The sequence below is a fragment of the Elephantulus edwardii genome, unplaced genomic scaffold (assembly GCF_000299155.1).
Source record: "Elephantulus edwardii isolate Elephantulus edwardi_28Jun2011 unplaced genomic scaffold, EleEdw1.0 scaffold00034, whole genome shotgun sequence".
NCBI lineage: Eukaryota > Metazoa > Chordata > Mammalia > Macroscelidea > Macroscelididae > Elephantulus > Elephantulus edwardii.
The window spans coordinates 76,366-100,174 of record NW_006399784.1 but is presented as its reverse complement, the minus strand read 5'-3'; the positions used below and the strand labels follow the sequence as shown (position 1 = coordinate 100,174).

The following is a 23,809-nucleotide window of genomic DNA, read 5'->3' as shown; positions in this document are numbered from 1 at the left end:
AGTGTGAAAAATAAACCAGTATAAAATAAAAAATTTATTTTAAAGAAGTACTTTTCTCACTAAAAGAAAAAGAAGTCATGCTCTTGAAGGATGAAGTCCAAGCTGCACTGAAGGCATTGGCAAAAGTGGGCCTCCAGTAATTGCTGGGATACCAATATAGATGAAATGCTAATAGTAATTCATAAACACCATACTTTTGGGAACAGCTCCCTGGCATACCAATTTGGAGATACCCATTTATAATGTCATCTAAAGAAAGTTAGGACAACATAATGTGGAAAATTTAAATTATCCTACCACACAAATGTATGATATTGGTGAAGATACATTTAAAAAAATGGCTGCAGCTGGGGGAGGGCATGGAATTAGGCATATCTTTGCTGGAGCCAGGTGGATTTTAGCTGCAAACCTGAAGGCATGTTGTTCAAAGCCACCACCTGCTCTGTGAGAGGAGAATGGGCAAAAGAAGGGGGGAAAATGGAGTTGTCAAGGATTTTATTTTAATTAGGTCCATAGTCAACATGTGCTCCCCGTCTCTGTCAGGAAATTTGTAGGACAGCTGCGTGGCCAACTCACTGGAAAAGATCAATATATATCGCCTTTTTCCAAGATTGATGATCCAACAGAATGTGGAAACTATCAGACAATATTATTATTGTATGTAAGCAAAATATTGCTCAAGATTATTAAATGAGATCTACAACAGTACATAGACATCAAACTGTCTGAAGTTAAATCTGGATTTAGAAGAGGTTGTAGCACTCTGTATATCACTGACACTGTCATATGGATCCTGGCTGAGAGCAGAGAAGAATGCATACTTGTGATTTATTGACTAAACAAAGACATTTGACAGATGGATAATACGAGTTATGACTAACATTGAGAAAAATTAGAATCCCAGAACACTTAATTGTGCTCATTGGAAAAACCCGTACCTGGATCAAGAAGCTGTTGTGTGAAAAGAGTTGGGGAACACTACATGGTTTAAAAGTAAGAAAGGTGTATGTCAGGGTTGTATTCTTTCTCCATACCTATTCAAGCTGTATCCTGAGCAAATAATTCAAGTATCCTGGCTGCAATTCCTTCAAGACGTACACTCCTCCAACTGAAAGGCATAATTTTTTTTCTTCGGTCACCCTTAGTCACTTTCTAGATCTCAGATGCTTAGCAGGTGGTTGAGAAGACCATGATCTGAGTCAGGTGGACCTTCGTCCTCAAACTAACATAATTGCTTCTCTGTAACTTGGAGAGGTTCCTGATTGTATATTTTCCCAGTTTAATAGGTCTCCTGATCTTCTGAAAGCTAATACCAAGTGTATTGATTGTGGATCCAAGTATTCCTTAGAGGCAAAGATGGCAAAGCTTTGTCTCACAGACTTTGTGTTTATTGCTAGGAGAGGCTATTCCTTGGAGAAGATATCCTGTTTGGAAAGGTGGAGAAATGGTAGAGAGGAAGACCCTCAACCGAGTGGATTGACACAGTAAATATAGCAATAGATCAAGTGTGTCAGAGATTGTGAAGTTGGAACAGGATAGGAGAGAGTTCAGATCTGTTGCTCATAGGGAAACTGTGAGTCATGTTTGGCTTCATAGCTCCTGACAACAATAATATAGTCAACCTTCATTGACGTGGGAATCAAGAAATAAAGCAACATGTTGTATTGAACAAATCTTGTGCCAACAACCTTTTTAAGAAGAACATACTTGGAGGACTAATATAAATTTGATTTAAGCCACAGTATTGTTAATAATCGCATGCATAAGACACTTGAACAATGCAAAAGGATTATGTTCAAAGGCTGTTTAATATATGGACTTCAAGAAAAGCAAACAAATCTATATCAGAAGAAATTTAGCCAGAATGATCCTTAGAAATGAAGATAGTAAGACTTTGTTTCACATATATTGAACATAGTATTAGCAGTTATCAGTCCCTGGATAAAAAGCTTAATGCTTCGCAAAAAAAAAAAAAAAAAAAAAAGATGTCCTTCAAGGATATGAGTTAACAATCACTGAAGTGATGGACTTTTATGCAACAATAATGTGATGATAGCAAGAGACTAGGGAAGTTTATTCTATTGTACATAAAGTTGCTATGAGTTGCAGTTGGCTCAACAGCACCATACAACAATAACGCTTTCTCAGCTTCATAGTGATAATATCTTCTGATTCCAGAAATTTGTCCAGTAATCTTTCTGAAAGGAAAAAAAAATCTGATTTTAGTATTGTGACCTTTAAAAATAGTACATACCTACTTAATAATAGAATCATTAATAATTTGGTATTTGATCCAACAGGGATGATCCCTCTTACCAATTGATTGAAAAGCATCATTATTATAAACCTTTAATAAAAGATAGGGTAGCCTAGTGGCAAGAAGCTGCACTGCAATCCCAAACGCACGCTATTTGAATCCACCAGATGCTTCATGGGAGGATGGGCAATCTCCTCTCGTGCAATTACCTGCCTCTGAAAACCCTTCAGAGGGTCGACTGTGGGTTCTTTTCTGTTAGAGGGTACATAACAAAAGCAAAAGTTGGATAGTTTTGTATCTTTCATATCTTTGAGAAAAAGTGTATATTGTTATATTCATCCTGTTCCCATCCTGTACCCTGATGGTACAGTGGTTTACTTGCCCTAGGAGAGTAGTTTGAATACAGTTTACCCTAGGTCAGTAATTCAAATCCAGCAGCCACTGCATAGAGCAAATCCATAGCAGTTGGAATCCATAAAGATTTACTGACTTGAAAACCCAGTTTTACCCTGTTCTATAGGGTTGTTGTAATTTGCAGTTTAATTGAGAACAGTTAATGTGGACTATTAATGTTTATTATGTGCAAGTTTATTCAACATGAACTATAAATGTAACAGGTTATCTGTAATTATCAATAATAATATTGTTGTATTTAAAGTTTATCAGGTACCTGCAACATAAAGCAAAGTGTTTGGTGTATAAATTGACAGGTAGGTAAATGGATGAATAGGTAGACAAATGAATTATGATCTGAAGTTGTTAAATTTAAATGTTTAATACACAAAATTATTATATTGTTTTCCTTTAATATGATTGCTTAATTAACCTTGAAAAATTGATAAGGTATATATATAATGTCAATACAATGTACTATCTTTTTACAGAATCTGAAATTATACTAGAATTTACATTCAGAATACTTGTCTATTAGAAGGATGAGCATTCTCCTCCTCGTGTCATTAACGGCCAATTAAAACCCACTGGAGGGTCAGCTATGAGTCATTTCTGGGTGTCAGGCATCTGCCAAGCACTTTACTCTCATTATCTCATTTAATAAACCTTTTCTTTTTCTAGTTAAAAGCATAGTTAATATGAATGAAGACTTTATACAATGAAAACATGATCTGAGAGCTTTCACATAAAACCTTTCATTTAATATTATATAAATCCTATTAAAATATGCTGGGATAAGAGAATAAAAGGAAATAAAAAGGGAGAAAACTGCCTGTTATTTAGATTTTCTTGTTTAGATTTCTTATCTACTTCCTGTTCACCAGTGCACCACATACACACAAACAAAAAAATATTCTTTCTTCTATAGTATTGAAATTACATCTTCTGCTGCCTGTTAAGGACAATGAATAAAGATGACAGAAGAATTGATGCCTTTGAACTGTAGTGTTTGAGAAGAGTATTGATTAGCCCAGGAACTGCCAAAAGGCAAGAAATGTCTTGGGAAAGGTGCAATCAGAGGCCTCATTGGAGGCAAAGATGATAAAACTTCATCTTACATCCTTTGAACATGTTGCTAGGAGAAGCTATTCCTTGAAGAGGAGCTATATACTTGGAAAGGTGGAGGAATGGCAAAAGAAAAGACCCTCAACCAGATGGGTTGACATAGTGACTGCAGCAATGAGCTCAAGTATGTCAGAGGTTATGAGGATGGCACAGGTTAGAACAGGGTTCAGGCTCTGTTCATAAGGTTGTGTGATCCGTACTCAATAATATGTAACAATTAAAACAGTTCCCTCTTAAATCCTTTTCTCGTCCCCTTTTCTCTATATCCTGCAAAAATACTTTGGTTCCTTTTCTTCTGCATCTTTTTTTTTCTTTTCTATTTTCTCCTCACCTCATTCAATCAGTCATTGCTATGGTATCAAAGCTTTCTCATAGCTGACTCTCCAGTGGGTTTTCAAAGCTCTAAATCACATCAGGCAAGATAACCAATCTTTCTGCAATGGAGATTCAGTGGATTGAAGCCACCAGAAAATTTCCACGTTTAAGTTATCATCATAACACCCTCTGATAACTATGCCATTGGCGATTCCATACCCTGTGATTTATTCACTAATCTCAGTGATAACTATGCCATTGGCGATTCCATACCCTGTGATTTATTCACTAATCTCAGTTCACTACATTTCTTCTTTAGGAACTCAAACAAGCTCATAATTACAACTATAGGCTATAATTTACCTTCCGTAAGTGCTTACCTCACCTTGACTGTGCCAGATCACCAAAGCAATGTATCTAGTGCATATTTTGATATTTAATGAGGTTAAGATATAATTGACAGTACAGAATCATGGAATTTTTAAGAATTGTTAAGAGTTGCATTTTCACCTGGTTCACCTCATTTCGTTTAGATATAATTAGCTTTCCTATGAAATACAGAAGAAGTCTGTGTTGGAGATAATTTCTCAATTAGTACCAAAATTATTTTGTTTCCTTCCATTCATATTATCCTTACATTATATCAGTGATTCTGGTAAGGAAAATATTGTTGCCTAATTAAAAAAATGAAGACCAGAAAGACTTACAGTTTTCTTGAAGTCAGTGGGGAAAAAAAATTATTTAAAACTGGGCCTGCTATCCAGTACTCTTTGTAAAAATTACATTAAAATAGGTAGAGCATGTCTCCATAATTATAATTTTACGTATTTCCCTGCTTCTATTTTAAAAAGTTAATGATGCCTCTATTTTCTACAGTATTGAAGTCCACTAATCTCTGACACCTAAAATATATATATACATATATATATGTTTACCTATTTACAAATAAATTTAAGGCATTAAACACAGTCAATTAAAAGCGTAAGGTGACTTTTTAAGGAGAAAAAAAGTCCACTCAAAATTTTTATTAAATCAGAGGTAAGCCTAAGTATATTTTAGCTTCAAATGCTGACTTAGTAAACTGTCATGATAGGTGTTAAAGGATATTAGTGGATTAAAAGAGGTTTTGCACTAAATTTCCCATATAACACAGAAAAGAGCACTTTCCAGAGAAGTAAAAGCAGAGTTTGATTCTGTCAGCTTGTTTGGTGGCTCCTTGCTTATATATTCTTCTTTGTTGTTGTTATGTGCTGTCGAGTCGTGGATGACTCATAGTGACCCTAGGAATAAAAGACCTGAACACGTGTATAATTTTTGTCGTTTCTCCATGTTCATAGTTTCTGGAGGCAAGCTGTTTCAGATGTGGATGCCACTGCTGCTTCCAAGCTTGTTTTAATCAGGGAGCTCCTCATGGCTGTGTCAAATGCAATATATTTCTTAATAGTAAAAATTATGAGATGCACATTAGCTCCATCTTATTGGCATAGGCTACAGATAGGAGTTCTGATTTCTCTTGGCCACATATAGCAGATATTACTCAGAAGAAGGTTTAAATCCTTTTAGATTTCTATTTAGAAACATTTTAAGATATTTATTGTCTTATCACTGTAACGCTGAATATAAAAAATTTGTTCAACTTGCTGTTTTGTCTTCTGGATGCATCAGATAACTTATATAAAATAGATCTAGATTTTTTTTCTAAGTCATTTCATTCAATCTCTGCCCCTTGTGATATTCTCATCACTTTAGAATTTTAATAATGAAGTCTGAATAAAGCTCATGTTTGTGAAATTATAGTGAATAAGTGAATAATTAATTTATATACAATTTGATTTTAAAACTACCAGTTTTGCTCACTGAATTATGACCTCTGTATTTGACTGTAATAATGGAAACATTTGTGAATTTTGTTTTGAGTAGTACCACTGGACAGTTTCTACAAATAGCTTGGTAGCTTCCTTACTGTTGTGTATCATTCTTTGACACCTCTAACTGGCAAAAGGAAACTAGTGTAACTTTTGGAAGAAAAAAGAGCATTGTAATCTACTTTATTAGATTTAACGTACCACTGAGAATTACAACTAATACAACATACACATACTCCAAAATTCTAGGAAGGTGTGTGCATGCATATGTATATTTGTGTATTTAACACTCTCTCAATCATTTGCCTAATTCAAGGGATATTTAGTGTAGATCTTTCATCTCCCAGTAACAAATATAAGCATAGCTAAGAGTCATCGTGCTAGGGGAAAGATATCATGCTGAGAAAGGTGAAGGGTCTTTGAAGGAGAGAAAGGTACTCAATGAGACAGATTGGCAAAGTGTCTATTAAAATGGGCTTCTGCATGTTAGAGAGAGTAAGGATAAAGATAGTATGGAAGGAACAGGATAGGGCCAAAGTTCCAATCTGTTTTTCTTAGGGTCACAATGTGTCATAATCAATTTGGCCACACCTAGCAACAATTATAAGAACAATCCATGTAGATGTACTCAAGAATGATTAGAACCGTTATGAATGTGAGTGTTCAAACATCCACATATGTTGTTGTTGTTGTTAGGTACCGTTGAGCTAAGTAACACTCATGGTGACCACATCAACAATCCATCTAGTTGAGAATCTTCTATCTAACTGTCAACACATCTGGTTGAAGGTCTTCGTCTCTTTTACCAACCCATCACCTATTCAAGTATGATGGCCCATTCCAGGAAATAACCCCTCCTAACAATCTTCCCAAAGTATCTGAGGCAAAGCTTTGTCATCTTTGCCTCCAAAGAGCACTCCAGCATCAATCTTTCTAAGACTATCTGTTTATTCTTGAGCCGTCTGTGGGATAGTTGGTACTCTTCTCCAAAACACGACTCAAAGGCATTAATTCTTCTTCTGTCATCCGTATGTGTTGTTCAGCTTTCACAGGCATGTTGCTGTTGTTGATTGACATCGATTTAAGCATGACTAATAACAACCCTATGAACAAAAGGCCTGAAGCTTTTCTGTAACCATTGTCATTCATCAAAGTTCATAGTCATTCATCCAAGTTTCCGGAGGCAAGTGGTTTAGTAATTGGATGCCACTCCTGGTTCACAGGCATAGGAATTGATTAAAAAAGACTGTGACCTAAATCAGGTGCACCTTAGTCTTCGAACTGACATCAGTGTTCCTCTGTAAATTAGAAGGTCTCTGACTGCAAACTTTCCCAATTCAGTACATCTCTTGCTGTCCAGACTGGTGGTGCTAAGATGTTAACTGTGGATCCAAGTAGGATGAGATATCCACAATTTCAGTCTTTTCTTAATCTATCATGGCTTTGCTTATCCAATGGTGAGAATTTTCTATCATGATTTTGTTTATCCATCCAGTGGTGAGGATTTATGTTTTCTTGCAATAACAAAGTTGCAACCCATGCTGAAGCCTGTAGTCTTTATGGAGGGTGGGGGAGATTCCTTTAACAATGTATTTTAATTGGAGATGAGAGAAATATTAAAAACATTAGTTTTGGCATGAAAAATCAGTAAGAATAAGAAGATATAGAAAGGTATTTAATTTTCACATAGGGTAGTATGCTACAACTGCATTGAAAAGATTCAATTTTTCAATTACTTAAATAGTACTTGCCTTTTTAAAAAAAGAAATATAAATTAATAAAGGCATATAGTTCTCAAAGCATCCAGTGACCTGTTCAGTTAAACTTAAGTGTACGACTTCAACCATAATTGTAAAAGTTTTTAGGTTCTAATGAAAGAGAAAAAAAGATATGGGAGGAAGGGAATAGAAACAAAACCCACAAAGGAAGAAGAGGCCAAGGTAGATGTGAAAAATTAATTGAGAGGATAAATAGACCACTTTAAAGTTATCTCAGCTTGGGACGATAGTTTCAATAATCCAAGACCTAAAATAATAAAAGCTACAGCAGCTAATAATTCAAGCATTTTCCTAGTGTTAAATATTGAGCTAAGAAATCCATGTATTCTAAATCTTTATAACAGACTTCTGCCGATTTACCAATGAGAAAGCCTTGGTAAAGGTACATAACTTATTCAGGAGATACTCTGTTGATAATTGTCTGAAATGATATTTGATTGTGGATTGTTAGACCCTATAGCCTGTGGAAGCCCACATCATTTTATAGTATGGAAGCCCACATCATTTTATAGTGGTTTAGAGCACTGTCTTTGTTCTCTGTCTGCTTTCATGAGATATCTCAGATGCTAGAGAACAAAACTAAACCTGTTGTTATCCAGTCAGTTCCAACTCATCAGCCTTACTGTAGGATAGCGTAGAACGACTTTGTAGAGATTGTACGGCTGACTGCATGGACATTTGACATAGTCTTTTCACCTGTGAATTGACTAGTGAGTTCAAATCTCTTGACCTTTTTTTGTTAACAGTCTGGTGCTTAAATACTGAACCATCAAAGCCTCTTAAATAATCATTACTTGTTGTTCATAATTGTCATTGTTTTTCTGATGCACAGAAGTTTCTAATTGTCCTTACTATTTAAATGTATAGGAGACTCTAGTGGTGTCATCTTTAGGGAGTTGTGCTGTTAACCAAAGCCAGTTCAAATGCACCAGCAGTTCCTTAAGACCAAGATGAAAAATCTCCTCCCTTTGCTATTAACAGCCTCAGAAAGGGAATGAAGAGTTAGTTATCAGTCAGTTTCCACTGTATGGCAATGAGAGACGGAAGAAACAAAAAAGGAGGTGCTTCAGAATGCTTATGTGCCTCTTTGTCTTAGAGACTACTTTACTGTAAATTTGAACCGTGGGGGACATTATGCTGAGGTAAGTATCTCAGTCACAAAAAGACAAACACTGCATAGTGCCACTGTTGTAGAATGGAACTGATATCAGGGTTGGGGTAACACTGAGAGAAACTGGATAAATTATGTATACTGCATTGAAACATGAGGGAGAGAACAGTTTAAAAGCGATATATGATGGGGTATTATGGTTATCACAGGAATCCAGAATTGAGGTTGCATAGTGGAGTGCATTCAGCGGAGGGGGCAGTGGGATTGTATACCAATGAAGGTGCTTATCTTTTGCTTTCAAAGAGAGAAGCGAACTGGGGGGGCGGGGGTGCCAGGAATAGAGAAAAAAGTGCAACAATGAATGAATGGAAATCCAAAATCTCTGTAAATGTTCATTAAAATTAATAAAATAAATTGTTTTAAAAAACTAAAATGTCTTATAATTTGAAATAAAAGTGTGTCTGTAAATAAAGATATGCCAAATTATGTAGCTAATATAGTAATAAAAATGTGATGTGAGGATTTTTTGTTTGCAATGTAAATAATTGCTATTGATTTGTAATATAATTTGATTTACAAGTTTGTTGTTATTTTCTATAGCTACTATTTTAAGGGGAGGTTGCGCTACAAGTGTAGGCTCATTTTCTTTTTTTCAGTATTCTTATATTTTGAGTTAGTGAGAAACAATTAGTGACATTTTAAGTTAAAGTTTTCTAGTCCCCCAGGATAAAGGAAAGTTTTTAATTAGGATCGTCAAGAGTATTCAATAAATTATTTAGAATAAGTTTCTTATTTGCATAAAGAAATATGTAGCACTCAGTATTTTGTATTATCATTTGATTTGCTATTTACTGATGTGTGTCATTAAGCATGTCTCATAATAACTAATAATTTGCATGAAAATGCATTTCAAAAAGCATAGCAATCCATTAATTAATGTAGTAGAAAATGACATTTGAGCCTCTCATGCTTTGACTTTGTTTGACTGCTTTTCTGCTTTATATTTTTGTTTTCCTTGGCAATCTACAAGAAAAGAAGCAAACTTCCAGGAATAGAAATTTATTTTATAGTCTAAAAACCAGACTGCTATAGATGACGAAATAAGAACACCTTACACTATAACTCAAATATGTGAGTTTGACACCAAAATGAACATCTCAGAGCACCTTGAATGGATTGCTATACAGGTTGAACAGATACCTTTCAAGTTGTTCAGCATGTCATTACCTAGTAAATCAGTGCTAAAATTAAGTTATTCAGAGTGTGTATATAACTTCATTAGCAACTTTGAACAAAACAAAACTAATTAGAGTTGGCTGGAAATTATTTCAGATTATATGTATCTGTAAAAGAGCAGCATATGATCAGACATATTGAAAGGAAAAAATAGAAATCCAGCTAAGATGATCTCAAGATCAGTGAGCCATGAGTGTAAGACCTCTGGAATCTTAGAAACAAGACATCTTCATTAATCTCGGATTGTTTTCCAAAATAACAAGTTTCAAATGTTTCTATGAGCCTGCTTGCCTAAATGCAAAGTGTGAAACTAGACTAGCTGCTTCTAAAGGTTATAGTTGGTTTTAGATGTCATCGAGTCAATTTTGCTTCATAAGGCCAAATGCAATGAACTCATAGGAGTTCCGAAGCTATGATCATTCTATAGAGGCAGACTATCACATCTTTATCCAGTGTGGGACTGGAGGGTGTAAACTTCTGACTTAAATAGCAGCTGAGTCCTTAACAGCTGAGTCATAAGGACTCTGTTTAAAAGGTTAGTTACAGTTTCAGTCATAACTATAACCCAAACAAAACACTTATTGCCATCAAGTGAGTTTTTAATTCATAACAATCCTGCAGGGCATAATAAAACTGTCCTTATTGGATTATCTAGGCCATAGGCTATAGTTCTGCTAACTCAAAGACCATACCTCACTGGCAATTCAAAACAACCAGCAGCTCCATGGGAGTTCCCTTGCAATTTCCAACCTCAGGAACCCAGTGAAGGACCAGCTGAGTCAGTACCAAGTCATCAGCTCTAAGCTGAGTTGTTGATGTGATTAGGTTTGTTGTTGTTATATGCCATCGAGTCACCTGTGACTCATACCAACCCTATGTACGTACATGAATCCTGCCGTATCCTGAGCCAATTACACTGTTTCAGACACACCTACCCCTATTACCTTAGTTACTGAGTCAATCCATCTCATCCAGAATTTTCCTCTCTTGCACTGTCCCTCCACCCTTCCAAGAATGATGTCCTTCTCCAAGGACTGGTCCCTCCTGGCAACATGCCCAAAGTATGTGAGATGGAGCTTCAAAACCCTAGCCTCAAAGGAGCAACTCAGTTTCACCTTCTCCAGGACATACCTGGTTGTTCTCTTAGTAAATCATGGCATGTTCAATACTCTTTTCTAGCACTACAAATCAGTCATTGATTCTTCTTCTACCATCCTTTATCATTGTCCAGCTATCTGATTGCATAACAAACATTTGCAAAGACCATGGCCTGGATCAGGCATACCTTAGTCTCTATACTGACATCGTTGCTCTTCAGTACTCTGGAGAAATTCCTAACAGCAGATGTTGCCAGTGTAATTCATCTTTTGATTTCCTGACTGCTGGTGCAGAAAGTGTTTATCATGGAACCAAGCAAGCTGAAATTGTTAACAGTCTCAGTCTCTTCTCTATCATGGTGCTGCCAGTTGTCTCACTGGTCAGAATCTTTATCTTCTTTATGTTGAACTTCAATTCACATTGAAGACTGCAGTTCTTGACATTCTGCAGCCCTTGATCTTCTGAAGTAAATGCCCCAGCTTCTCCTCAGTTTCAGCAAACAAGGTTGTGTCATCTGCATAATGCAGGTTGTTGTTAAGTCTTCCTCCAATCTTGATGCCATGGTCTTCCTCATAGAGTCAGCCTCCTACAAAATCTGTTAATTTATTGATACAATATGATATAATTAATATAATACAAAAGTGTGTGTATATGTAATGTATGGAGAAAAGATGCATCTCTGGCATACATCTTTCCTGATTTCAAACTATGTAATGTTTGCTTGTTCTGTTCTAATGGCTAAGTACTGGTCCTAGTATAGATTTCAAGTGATCACCATCAGATCTTTTGGCATTCCCTTTCTTCTGAAGGTTAACCATGATTTATTGTGATCCACATAGTCAAAAGCCTCTGTGTAGTCAATGAAAGACAGACATTCCTCTGGTGCTCTCTGTTTTCAGCTAAGGTCCGTCTTACAGTGGCTAGAGCGAAGATCCATCTAACAGTGGCTAGAATATCCCTAGTGTACCATGGCCTCTTCTAAACCCAGCTGGCACATCTGACAGTTCTCTACTGATGTACTGTTCCAGTCATTTTTGTATAATCTGTAGCATGATCTTGCTTGTATATGATATTAATGATTGATTAGGTTACCAAGACTTTAAATCTTATGAAAGCTGACTGCCTCATTTTCTTCCCTTGAAGCAGGTGGTAGGTTCATCACTAACCTGTCTGTTAACAGCACCATCAGCATTCCAAATAGAACCATAGCTTTAAAAATATTCCATGTGTATTGTTGTTGTTGTTATTAGGTACCAGCAAGTCACATACAACTCATAGTGATCCTTAAAACAACAGAGCTGAATCCTGTCCTATCTGGTGTCATTCTCACCATTTCTGACACACACGAGCCAATTGCTGCAATCATTTTGTCTATCTACTTCATGGAAAATCTTCTGTTTTCACTGATCCTCCACCTTTCCAAGCATGATATCCCTTTCCAAGAAACAGCCTCTCCTAATAACATATCCAAATATAAGAGATGACGTTTCAGTATCCTTGCCTCCACAGAGCGCTCTGGTTGCCCCTTTTCTAAGACATGTTCAGCACTCTTCAGCACACAATTCAAAGACATCAGTTCTTCCTCTGTACATTCTATTCATTGTTCAAATCTCAAGTACATAGCAAGTAATTTAAAAGATCATTACCTGAATCCAGTGCACATTGTTCTTCAAACTGACATCATTGCTCTTCAGTATCTTTGAGAGATCCCTGATAACAGATATACCAATATATCTACTGATCTCTCCTGACTGCTGGTACCAAGGGTATTAATTCTCGAGTAAATCAAGATGAAATAATTGAAGTTTTAATCTTTCCTCCATCTGTCATATTTCCTAATTGCCTAGTTATGAGGACCTTGGTTTTCTTGATATTGAAATGCAATCTATATTGAAGCCTGTAGTGTTTGATCTTCTGTAGCAAGTGTTTGATATAGGTTGTTGATGAGTCTTCCTTTGATCCTTATGTCATATTGTTCTTAAAGAGCCTGAATACATGAATTATTTGCTCAGCATACAGACTGAACAAGTATGGAGACAGGATACATCCCTAACACATACCCTTCTTGATTTCAAACCATGCAACATTACCTTGCACCGTTGGGACAACAGCGTCTTGATTTAGGTATAGATTTTGCATGAGTGCAATTAAGTATTCTGGGATTCCTGTTTTTCTCAATTTAGTCATAGTCTGTTGTGATCCACACAGTCAAATACCTTTGTGTAGTCAATTAACACAAGTATACTTTCTTCTGCTCTTCTCTGCTTTCAGCCAAGATCCATTTGACATTTGCAATAATAGCCTTGGTGCCAATTCCAAATTGAACTTCCATCAGATTCCTGCCAATATTACTGTCTCAGCTATTTTGGATGGTCTTCAGTAATATGTTGCTTGTATGTGATAATAGAGATATTGTTGTATAATTTCCACATTGTGTTGGTCACCCCTCTTGAGAATGGGAACAAATATGAATCTCTGTCAGTCAGCCAGCCAGATGTTCTGGCATAAACTAGTGAGCACATCCATGAGGGTATCTGTTAGTTAAAACATGTCAGTCTGCATTCCATCTATTACTGGGACTTTATTTTTTGCCAGTGTCTTCAATGCAGCTTGACATTCCTCCCTTGTTGCCATTGGCTCTTGTTCATATAATATGTCCTGAAATTTTTCAGTGATGACCAATTCTTTCTGGAACAGTGATTCTATTTGTTCCATCTTCTTTTGAAACTTCCTGAACCATTCAGTATTTTGTATATGGCTTCTCTCAATATTGCAACTTGAGTCGATACTTTCAGCTTGAGAAATGCCAAGTAAGTGTGTATAAATATATATGCTGTTTGCTGTAATTGACTGCCAAATAGACTCTGACTCATAGCGACCCTAAGTACAACAGCTCTGAACCCTGATCTATCCTGAGCTAATTTCATCATCTCTGACACACCTACCCCCATTACCCTAGTCAATTCATCAATTCATCTCATCCTCTAAAGGTCTTCCTCTCTTGTGCTGTCCCTCCATCCTTCCAAGCATGATTTCCTTCTGAATTGGTCTCTCTTTACAACATCCCCACAGTATGTCAGATGGAGCTTCAAAATTCTTGATTCCAAGGAGCAGCCTGGTTTCATCCTCTCCAGAACAGACCTGTTTGCTCTCTTAACAGTCCATGGTATATTCAATACTCTTCTCCAGCACAACTCAAAGACATCAATTCTTCTTGTATAATCTTTAGTCATTATCAGCTTTCTGATGCATAGCAAGTAATGGCAAAGACCATTGCCTGGTTCAGGTGCACCTTAGTCTCTACGGTGACATCATTGCTTTTCAGTATACTAGAGAGGTCCATGACAGCATATTTTCCCAATGCATAATTTATTTATATAATTGTTGTAAATGCTAAGTAAGTGATGACTCTGCAGCAAGTTTTTAGAGGTAATTAATAACACAGGAGATTGCACATTTTCTCTCATGGAGCAGCTGGTGGATTTAAACCGTAGAAAAACCAGAGTGTACTCTATATGTAAGTGTGTGTATTATTTCCACAGAGCAGGTGGTAGTTCATACCTCACACCTAGAGTAGGCAGTGCAATGTTTTACCACTAAGTCACCAGAGATAGATGATTGATAGATAGATAGATAGATAGATAGATAGATAATAGATCACTCTGATGGCATAGTGGTAAAGAGAGGCACCGCCAACCCAATATCACATAGTTCAAACTCATCAGCTGTTCCTTGTGGAAAAAGTGAGTTTTCTCCTCCTGTGTGGTTTAATGAATGAAAATCTAACTTCTTTGTAAATGTTCATGGAACTTGCAATTAAAATAAAATTTTATTAAATAAAAAACAAATCAACCCTATCTACCTACCTATCTATCTATCTATCTGATTGTATAGTACATAAGTTTGTAATATTTAACATGATGACCTTAAGTGTTTTTGTGACTTTTTAGGAAAAAGAAAACTCTGTTTCATAAAATAAATCTTAGTGTTCTCTTTTATACACTTAGTTAAATAAGTAAAATGTAGACATGGTTGTCATTTAAACTTTTAGTGAAGACAGTGTTCACATTCTGAAAGGCAGGCACATATCCTTTTTTCCAAGGATATCAGACTTTTCATGTGAAATAGCAACAGTAAAAAACAATAAAAAATCTCCTCTTAAAATAAAACCTGTCATTCCTTATAATGTAATGTTTACTTGAAGTCCATTCTGTAGTTAATTTCTCATTTGCATATTAATCTCTAATTTTATTTTGTAAATAAATATATGAGGGTTTTGATCGTTTTTTGTTGTTACTAAGCAAGGTTAGGGTAAGAAGAAAGTTAAATAGATAATTTCATAAATGTCACATTGTTGTTAATATTTTTCAGAAATAATTATTATGACAAAATACTCATTTTCAGTGTATTTGTTTTTATTTTAAGCTTAGTGCATTTTGGTGATAGGCTCTCTGGTGTTATAATCCTTAGGGAATTGCACTGCACTCCTAACACAAAAATCATGCATTTCTAGTGCTTCAAATCAACTTCTAAGGAGGAAAGATGTACATTTTCCTCTCATGCAAAAAGAACCTGATGGAAAGTCTGGTTTGGTTCTTTCTTGACAGCTTTACGTTTATGAGTAGTTTATATTATAGACCATAAAAGCAAAAATGGGAACATGCCTATATAAGATACATACACACTCATTCACACACATGCACTCCCTGCTAAAACACATGGTACTGTTGTTGTTGTGTGCCATCGAGTCACTTCAGACTCACAACCACCCTATGTACGATAGCTCTGACCTCTACTCTATCCTGAGCCAATATTGTTGTCTCCAACACACCTACTACCTACCCCAATCACTGAGTCAATCCATCTGCTTACATGTACACACTCTGAATAAATAATATCACAACACAGATCTTTACTACTCATGTAATACCAGAAGTTATACCTTATGATCCTCTCTAAGATGCAATACAATAATCAAGGCATAATTTTAAAATAAAAGGACAAATCTACTTGAGATGCTACAGTTCTCACCTTAATATTTCTGGATCATGACTTGAAAAGGGGAGAAAAAATCAGCTAATTAACTATATAAAAGAGAGAAAGATGTTAGTAGAGCATTGTGGCAAACCTTGTGCTGGGTAGTTATTTTAAACTGTTACAAGTAGGAAATTCTTGTTTCTGAGCACCTGTTCTTGGCCTACCAGATGTTAGCTCACATTCTTCAGCAAGTGCCATCCTTAGAATTCCATGCCAAGTGTTTCCTGCCTTTGGTAATCAGTACAGTTTGTCTCCCCTGGAGTCACTCAGCTCCTAGAAATTATTGCAGTCATAATTGGGTATGCTGATTAAGGAATTAAATCTGAAAATAACATAGACTATAATTCATATATACACTAGTATGCATGGTTTTTACAGTTTAAAATGCCTTGGGTTGGAATACCTCTAAAAAGGATTGGTATGATAGTAGTGCATTTTATTTTGTAGAGATATATGAAAAATGACTTTTAAAATCAATAATGCCCTAGATTTGAAGATATATGGTAACTTACTAGCTTTGCTATGTTTACGGTCATCTAGTCCCTGAAGAATCCCTTTTCCTGCCATCCAGTTTGAAACCTCAGGGGTGGCACCGTATAATAAATTTCCTTAGCTTCATCAGTGGGAGTAGAATGAGTTGGTTCAAAATGATATAAATGATAGTACTTCTTACATCAAAATCCTTATACTTTGGACAGACACTTTATCAAGTGGCTGAGCAAACACAGCAGCTTTTGAAGTATTTGAAGAGCCATTGAATTTAAGAGTCTTCATGTCTTTACTGCTCTTTAATCTTATTAGTGCAGGGCTCCTTTAGAACACGGTTTTTCCTTGGTTCAAATTTAAAGACATAGATTATAAAATAGTGCTTAACATTGCTTATCTACTTTAACCTGTTGAGTGTGTGTGTGTGTGTGTGTGTGTGTAACTTAGGACATTCTTGAATTTTAAAATGAGAAGAAATCATATTTTCAGGTGCTATCCAAATTAATAGGGACCTATTTTATCTATTAATTTTTCAAAGAAGTAGTTACATTATTTTTTTAAAAAGTTCCACCATTTTTTATCTTCTTTCTTTTCCAAAATTCAGAGAGTTAAACCATTTTACCTCAATACTTTGAATTCATATATAAAATTGCTAGATAAATTTAATAAACAATAAATAGTCCTGGGAACAAAATAAGAAAGAAGAAATTTAGCCGGGTATTTCAACAGGCACTCTTTTGTATATATCTCTCTCCTGTCAACTCCTGCATGTCTGACAGAGTACCTCTGTAAGACTATAAAACAAAACAAAAATAACCAAGAACAAGCCTCTTGAATTCACTGCCACTCAGTTGGTCCCAGCTCTCAGGGACCCTCAACTGGGTTTCCAAGGCTCTAAATCATAAAGAGAGGATACAGCCTATCTTTCTCCCTCAATATGACTCATGGATTTGAAACACTGGAGCCTTATCTATTCAGAATTCATAAAGATTAAGCATCTACTAAGAGTTTTGTCCTTTAATATTGGTTTTCAAATTTTAATTAAATAAATTATTTAAATTTGTATAATTTATCTATGTGGGATTCATTTTTATCCTATTTTAATTTGTTTTTCTCATGTCTTCATGCTGGCCTCTTTAGGTTTGGAATCTTAAATTTAGGATTAAGTAATAAAGTAAGCATAGAAATACTGTGCCTGATTCTTACTTTAGTAAGTTTCCTAATTGTAGAGTAGGGTAGTCATACCTACGTTTAACTGTTGTGTACACTTCCCTCTGAAGCTATCTGTCTTTGGGCACAAGAATTCACCTCTTCCACTTGTTTTTTCCAATGAGCCTTCTTATGTGTAGAATTGTATGCTAGTATAAATTGGAATAATATGTGCAAAATGCCTAGTATTTGCTACGCAGAAGATGCCTAATGCACTTTAGCTCTAGCTGTACCTCTTTCTTCTCTTCATTCTTTACCCCAATTTGTTTTTCATATTACCAAATTGTATGTCCAGTAATCTAATGAAGATTGTGTTTTGACATTCTCACTGTTAGATTCACCTCACATTCATTATCCCTTAGATTGTTGTTAGTCTCCTGACTGGTCTCCTTGACATCAGACATTTCCCTGTACAGTTGATTCTTCTCTTGACATAATTTTTTTTATTATTATACCTCTTTGCAAAAATCTAAATATCACTCTTATAAAGAAATATAGAAATAAACGGTTAGTTGTTCTTTTCCTCTTTGACCTACATACATCTCATTGTGTATCACTTTCTGTTTATCTTGGAGATGTGTGTATGCTTGTCTAGGGCAATTGCCACCTGTGTGATTTACAGCTTCTGCAAACCTACTTGGGTCAGCTATGAGTTGGTTCCAATTCAATGGCACGTAACAATGACAGCAATCTTCCATTAAAGGTGGTGAGATGCATGCAAACCAAGGCTATATCTGAGTGGATTTTTTTTTTAATTTATGCTGCTTTATTTTAATTAAAAAATTAGTAAATGAAATTTGATCTTTTTTATATTTCAAGGTTTTCATCTGAAATACTACCCTCAAAGATTTGTTGAGAACATGTTATTGGCACTCAGGTTGGTAGTCTAGAGTGAACTGCACTGCTAAACCAGATGTCAGTGTCTCTAGTGTTTCAAATCCACTAGCCACACTGAGGGAGAAAGCTGAGTAGTTGCCCTCCTTATGATCTGCAGCTTTGGAAACCTAATGGAGGGCCACTGAGAGTGAGGACCAATTCAGTGGCAATGAATTCAGGGTGCTTGTTGTTTTTTTCTGTCTTGTTTTGGTTTATAGTATTACCAGTCTGTCTTGTTTTGGTTTATAGTATTACCAGAGGCACTGTGTCAGGGTTCGGGGAGAGTATTGGACAGGGCAATATACAAAATAGTGTCTGTTGAAATATCCAGCTAAATCTGTTCTCCCTGCTACAGAATTGGAAACCATATTGAGATGTAAAGTTAAAGTTAGTGTAACAAAATTAGAGTAAATTCCCTGGGAACTATATATAGTTCTAGAACTTTTGTGGCACCATAGGTAAAGCTTTCAGCTGCTAAACGTATGATTGGCAGTTTGAACAAGGCTCCCCCCACAGAAGAAAAATGAGTTCATTTCTTTCCATAAAGATTATAGCCTTAGAAACCACCTGGCATTGTTCTATTCTATTCTTTTGGATCATTCAGAGTTGTCTGGAATTGATACAACAGCAATGAGTATTTGTTTCGACTGTTAACTCAAAGGCCTTTGGCAATTTGAATCCACTAGAGGCTCTGCAGGAGAAGAAAACTAGGCAATCTCTCCTTACAATTTACAGCCTCTGAATCCCAATGAAGGGGTCAGCTCTATGACGGTTCCAACTTCGCAGCAATAAGTGAGTGATGTAGAAAGAAAGTTATGACAAAAGAGGTATGAGTATGGGGGTTTGGTGCTTTGTCTCATGCTATGTCTGTATGTGTGTTTATTGGAAACAATGAGAATGAGAGAATGGTAGTGAGAGAACATGTGGAAAAAAAATTGATCAGATTACTTCTTAAAAATTGATGTCTATTCTAAATCTGAGCAATATTTCTCAAAAGTAAAGTTTCTTGGACTTAAATAATGTTTAGTAGCAATTTACCAAAATATTTTTCAAACATTGCTTTTAATCTGGTATTTTCATTGTTTGGCTTTCTGGAGTGAGTATGTCTATGTTATCCAAGGAAGAAAATAATTTTCTTTAGACAATGTATTCTTTACAATCTGTATGTTTCAGCTGATCCCAACAGAATTACATAATTTTAAAAAAATCCACCAGCCACAGTAATTTTTCATTTAAATTTTATTGTTGTTGTTGTTGTTATGTGCCACCGAGTCATCCTTGACTTATAGTGATCCTATGTCCAATAGCTCTGAACCCTGCCCTATCCTGAGCCAATCTCATTGACTCAACACACCTAACCCTATTGCCCCAGTTACCTTCAATCTATCTCATCAGGATTTTTCCTCTCCTGCACTGTTGCTTCACCCTTCCAAGCATGATGTCCCTTTCCAAGGACTGGCCCCTCCTAACCACATGCCCAAGTATGTGAGATGGAGCTTCAAAGTCCTTGCCATCAAGGAAAGACTTGGTTTTACCTTCTCCAAGATAGACTTATTTGTTCTACTGGTAGTCTGTGATATGTTCAATATGCTTCTCCAGCACTATGGAAATATGTCTAAATTGATGTTTCATAATTTTCTATATTGATTTTATAATATTTTCTTATACAATTACAAGTTGTATGTGTTAAATATGTATATTTTAACCATTTTTATGATGATATCTTTCAAAATAAGAATCGAGTGGATATTATAACCATTTTTAATTGAGAAATGTAAAGGGATAAACTTCCTATTAATTTAGTAATATTTTTCATCTGTATTTTATTAATCAAAAATGATAATTTTTTAAATATAATACTAAATATGCATGTTGTTATGTGCTATTGAGTTGGAACCAACTCATACAATGATGTTGCAGCAGATTTTCAGAGGCTATAAATCACAAGAGAGGAGATTGCCTATCTTTCTCCCATGCAACAGCTGGTAAAATCAAATTGCATGCCTTTGGGTTGACAGTGCAACTCACTAAGCCCCCAGAGCTCCCTAAGTATGCATAATATTATAATTTTCTGTTCAGATAATGCCTACTATGCTATAGATTCCCAGGAAATTATAATAATGTAAGGACACGTTCACTGTCACCTTTATAATAGCATGACCAGAGTGCTACATAAATGTGAGACTAATGAAACGTCACCTCACATATTTTGGGCATGTTACTAGGAGGGTCCAGTCTTTGGAAAATGACATATGTGCATAATTAGAGGTTCAGCAAAAGAAAGGAAGACTCTTAATGAGATAGACTGGCACAATGATTAAGCACAGCAGAAATAATGAAGATAGTACAGGAAAAAGGCAGACTTTAAAGCTGTTGTTTGGATGAGTCAGAATCAACTAGATGGCATCTAAGAAACAAGATGATTTATTTTACTATAAATACTCATAAAGCTAAGAACACAATGAGAAAGAAGAAGAAGAAAATCCCTTCAGAAGATGCTAAGTGACTGCAGGGCCCATGATTATAACGTGAATACTGCTGTAGTATGACTAATTGTTGTTCTTATTCTTGTTGCTCTGTATCATTGAGTTGGAATCAACTCATAACTGACAAACCAGTAGGTTTTGAGAGGCTGTAAATTACATGGGAGGATATTGCCCATCTTTTTGCCAAAAGGAGTCGCTTGGAGTCGCTGATGAATTTGAACCATGTGCCTTTTGGCTGGCAGCACAAATCCTTACCAGTAAGCAGGCCACCAGAGCTTGTTTTACAAAATCACTGTGTTGATAATAGTACAATGTCTGTATCTGGGGGAATGAGGAAGTGTGCTTTCTTTTGCAATGGTCAGTTCTGTATCCTTCATGTTAATAACCAAAAACTAATTGAGACTGATGAATTAAGAGATAGGGAGGGAGCTAATAAACTCTATCAAATAAGGACAGTGTTACATTGCTTGAGACAAGAAGGCATTACCCATCTTTCTCTCAAGCCACTGGTGGATTGAAACACTGGACCTGGGCAGCTATTGAGTTACCAATGCAGCTTACTACAGATTGTATCACTAGATCTGCCAGGAATTATATATAATATGTATTTCATTATGTTTCAGAGAACATAAGTGGCACACTGTTTAGGCGAATGGCTACTAACTGGAAGATCAGTGGTTTAAACCCACCAGCTTCTATTTAGGAAAAAGATGTGGTGGTGTCTTTCAGTAAAGTTGTGCAGCCTTCTTGGAAATCTGTTGCAGTGGTTGTGTTTTCTCCTTCAAGGTCACCATGAGTTACAATCAGCTCAATAGAGATGGATTTACCTTGGGATTTTGGAAGAGACGGCATTGTAATTTTCAAATATTTGAAGTTATTCTTTAGAGAAGTTAGTGGAATTCTTTAAGTCCTTTGTGGGTAGCAGGGAGTCAACAGAGAACTATTTCTAATAAGTTGAATGGGTTGTCACAACAGAAAGGTTGATTCTCTGGAAACAGGCATATTCAGTCCCAAGCAGGAAGACCACTTGATGAGCTATGACAGAAGGATAGAAGAGATTTCAGACTTCAGGAGTTCTGAAATACTAGAGAAGAAATTAGTCAATTCAGATCAGCCTGCCCTGGTTTAAACTGCCATAGCTTTAGATAGAGGTATAGAGGCATGATTTAAAAATACTCCGGATAATAACTTTTAAATTTCTACCTCCAAATGTATTTCAAAATGTCCCATTCAATTCCTGAAAAATTGTGACTTCCTTAATAGCTGTACATTCAAAATTGTACTGGATTCAGATGCAGACAAATATGGAGGGCACCAAAGACTGGACCACAATACAGATTTCATTTCTGAAACATTTGAACACAATGGACGTCCCTATTCTCTTTTGGTAAGTAAAGCTTATAATATATTATCATTAAGTTTAGACCTTTGATTTTTTAAAAAAAATGTTTTGTTCAAAGAAACACTTCCTACCAGGTAAGTGGCATGAGGAAAAAATGAGTAGAAAACAGAGATTATGCTAAATTAAAAGAGACTGACTGAATAAAAAAGTCAGGTAAAATATATGTTAGAAACTGAATTGGATTTTTAAAATACTAACAGTAAATGATATTTAGAGGACTAATGGGAAATTTAGAATATTTATATGATTACAAATTATTTCTCAAAAATTAGAGGAAAAGCAGTTTTTATGATCCTTTTTATTAGGAACATTTCTATTCTTTATGTAAGCACTTCTTTCCCTTCTAATATTGTTGCTTTAGCTGAAATATGTTATATTAAGCAGGTTTTTACATTACTGGCTAAGTAGTAAAATTTAATTTAAAACACCTTAAAAGAATCATATGAATATGTATCATTTTTTTCTTTCATGTCCTAAATTAAAGACTGAATTTATATTAGGTGTAAAATTCTCTACTGGCCTTGTATTATTGAAGAAAACATTATATAACTAATTTTTATTTTGAGGTATTATCACAAATTATAGAATATTGCTTTGGACTAGTTGATTTAATTCTTTGTTAAAAAAAGAAGAATATGCTTGAGTCAACATCTTTTTTCTTTTCTTTTAATGTTTAATCAACTACCTTTTCTTACTCTTTTTCTGTTTTTAATTTTGCATTATTTTAACCATCAGAGATATTGGATTAAACGTGTATTTCTTAGTCATGAGGCCCAAAAAGTATTCATCTTACAACTACATGACTTTAGTCTAATTATTAAAGTTCTGATTTGGATGAAATTACTCATTTTTCAAAAGTGTAGGTATAAGACTGATATGAGAATATAGTCGATGCCCTTGGTCCTTAGTCCTCCTTGTCTATAGCCTATCTCTCAGAGTAGTGTTAGCACCTCACTTTGTAAACTATCATATTCTAGACAGAATCAATGTGATAAACACATGGAAGAAAATAGAAAAGAGCAGAGATAAGTAAAATGGAATTGTTGCATTGTACACAGTGAAGAAAGTGCAGTGGCCAGGGGAGACTTAGGTTTTGCCCTAAGTGGGGTGTGTGTGTGTGTGTGTGTGTGTGTGT

At 35.5% G+C, this 23,809-nt stretch overlaps 1 protein-coding gene across 1 annotated transcript in view; it reads left to right on the top strand.

The window, feature by feature from the left end:
- Positions 1-23,809, top strand: part of GBE1 (glucan (1,4-alpha-), branching enzyme 1) — a 480,806-nt gene that overhangs the window by 425,488 nt on the left and 31,509 nt on the right. The window contains exon 15 of the mRNA XM_006884483.1: positions 22,542-22,659. Coding sequence (XP_006884545.1) covers positions 22,542-22,659 — 118 coding nt within the window. The remainder of the gene's footprint in view (positions 1-22,541; positions 22,660-23,809) is intronic.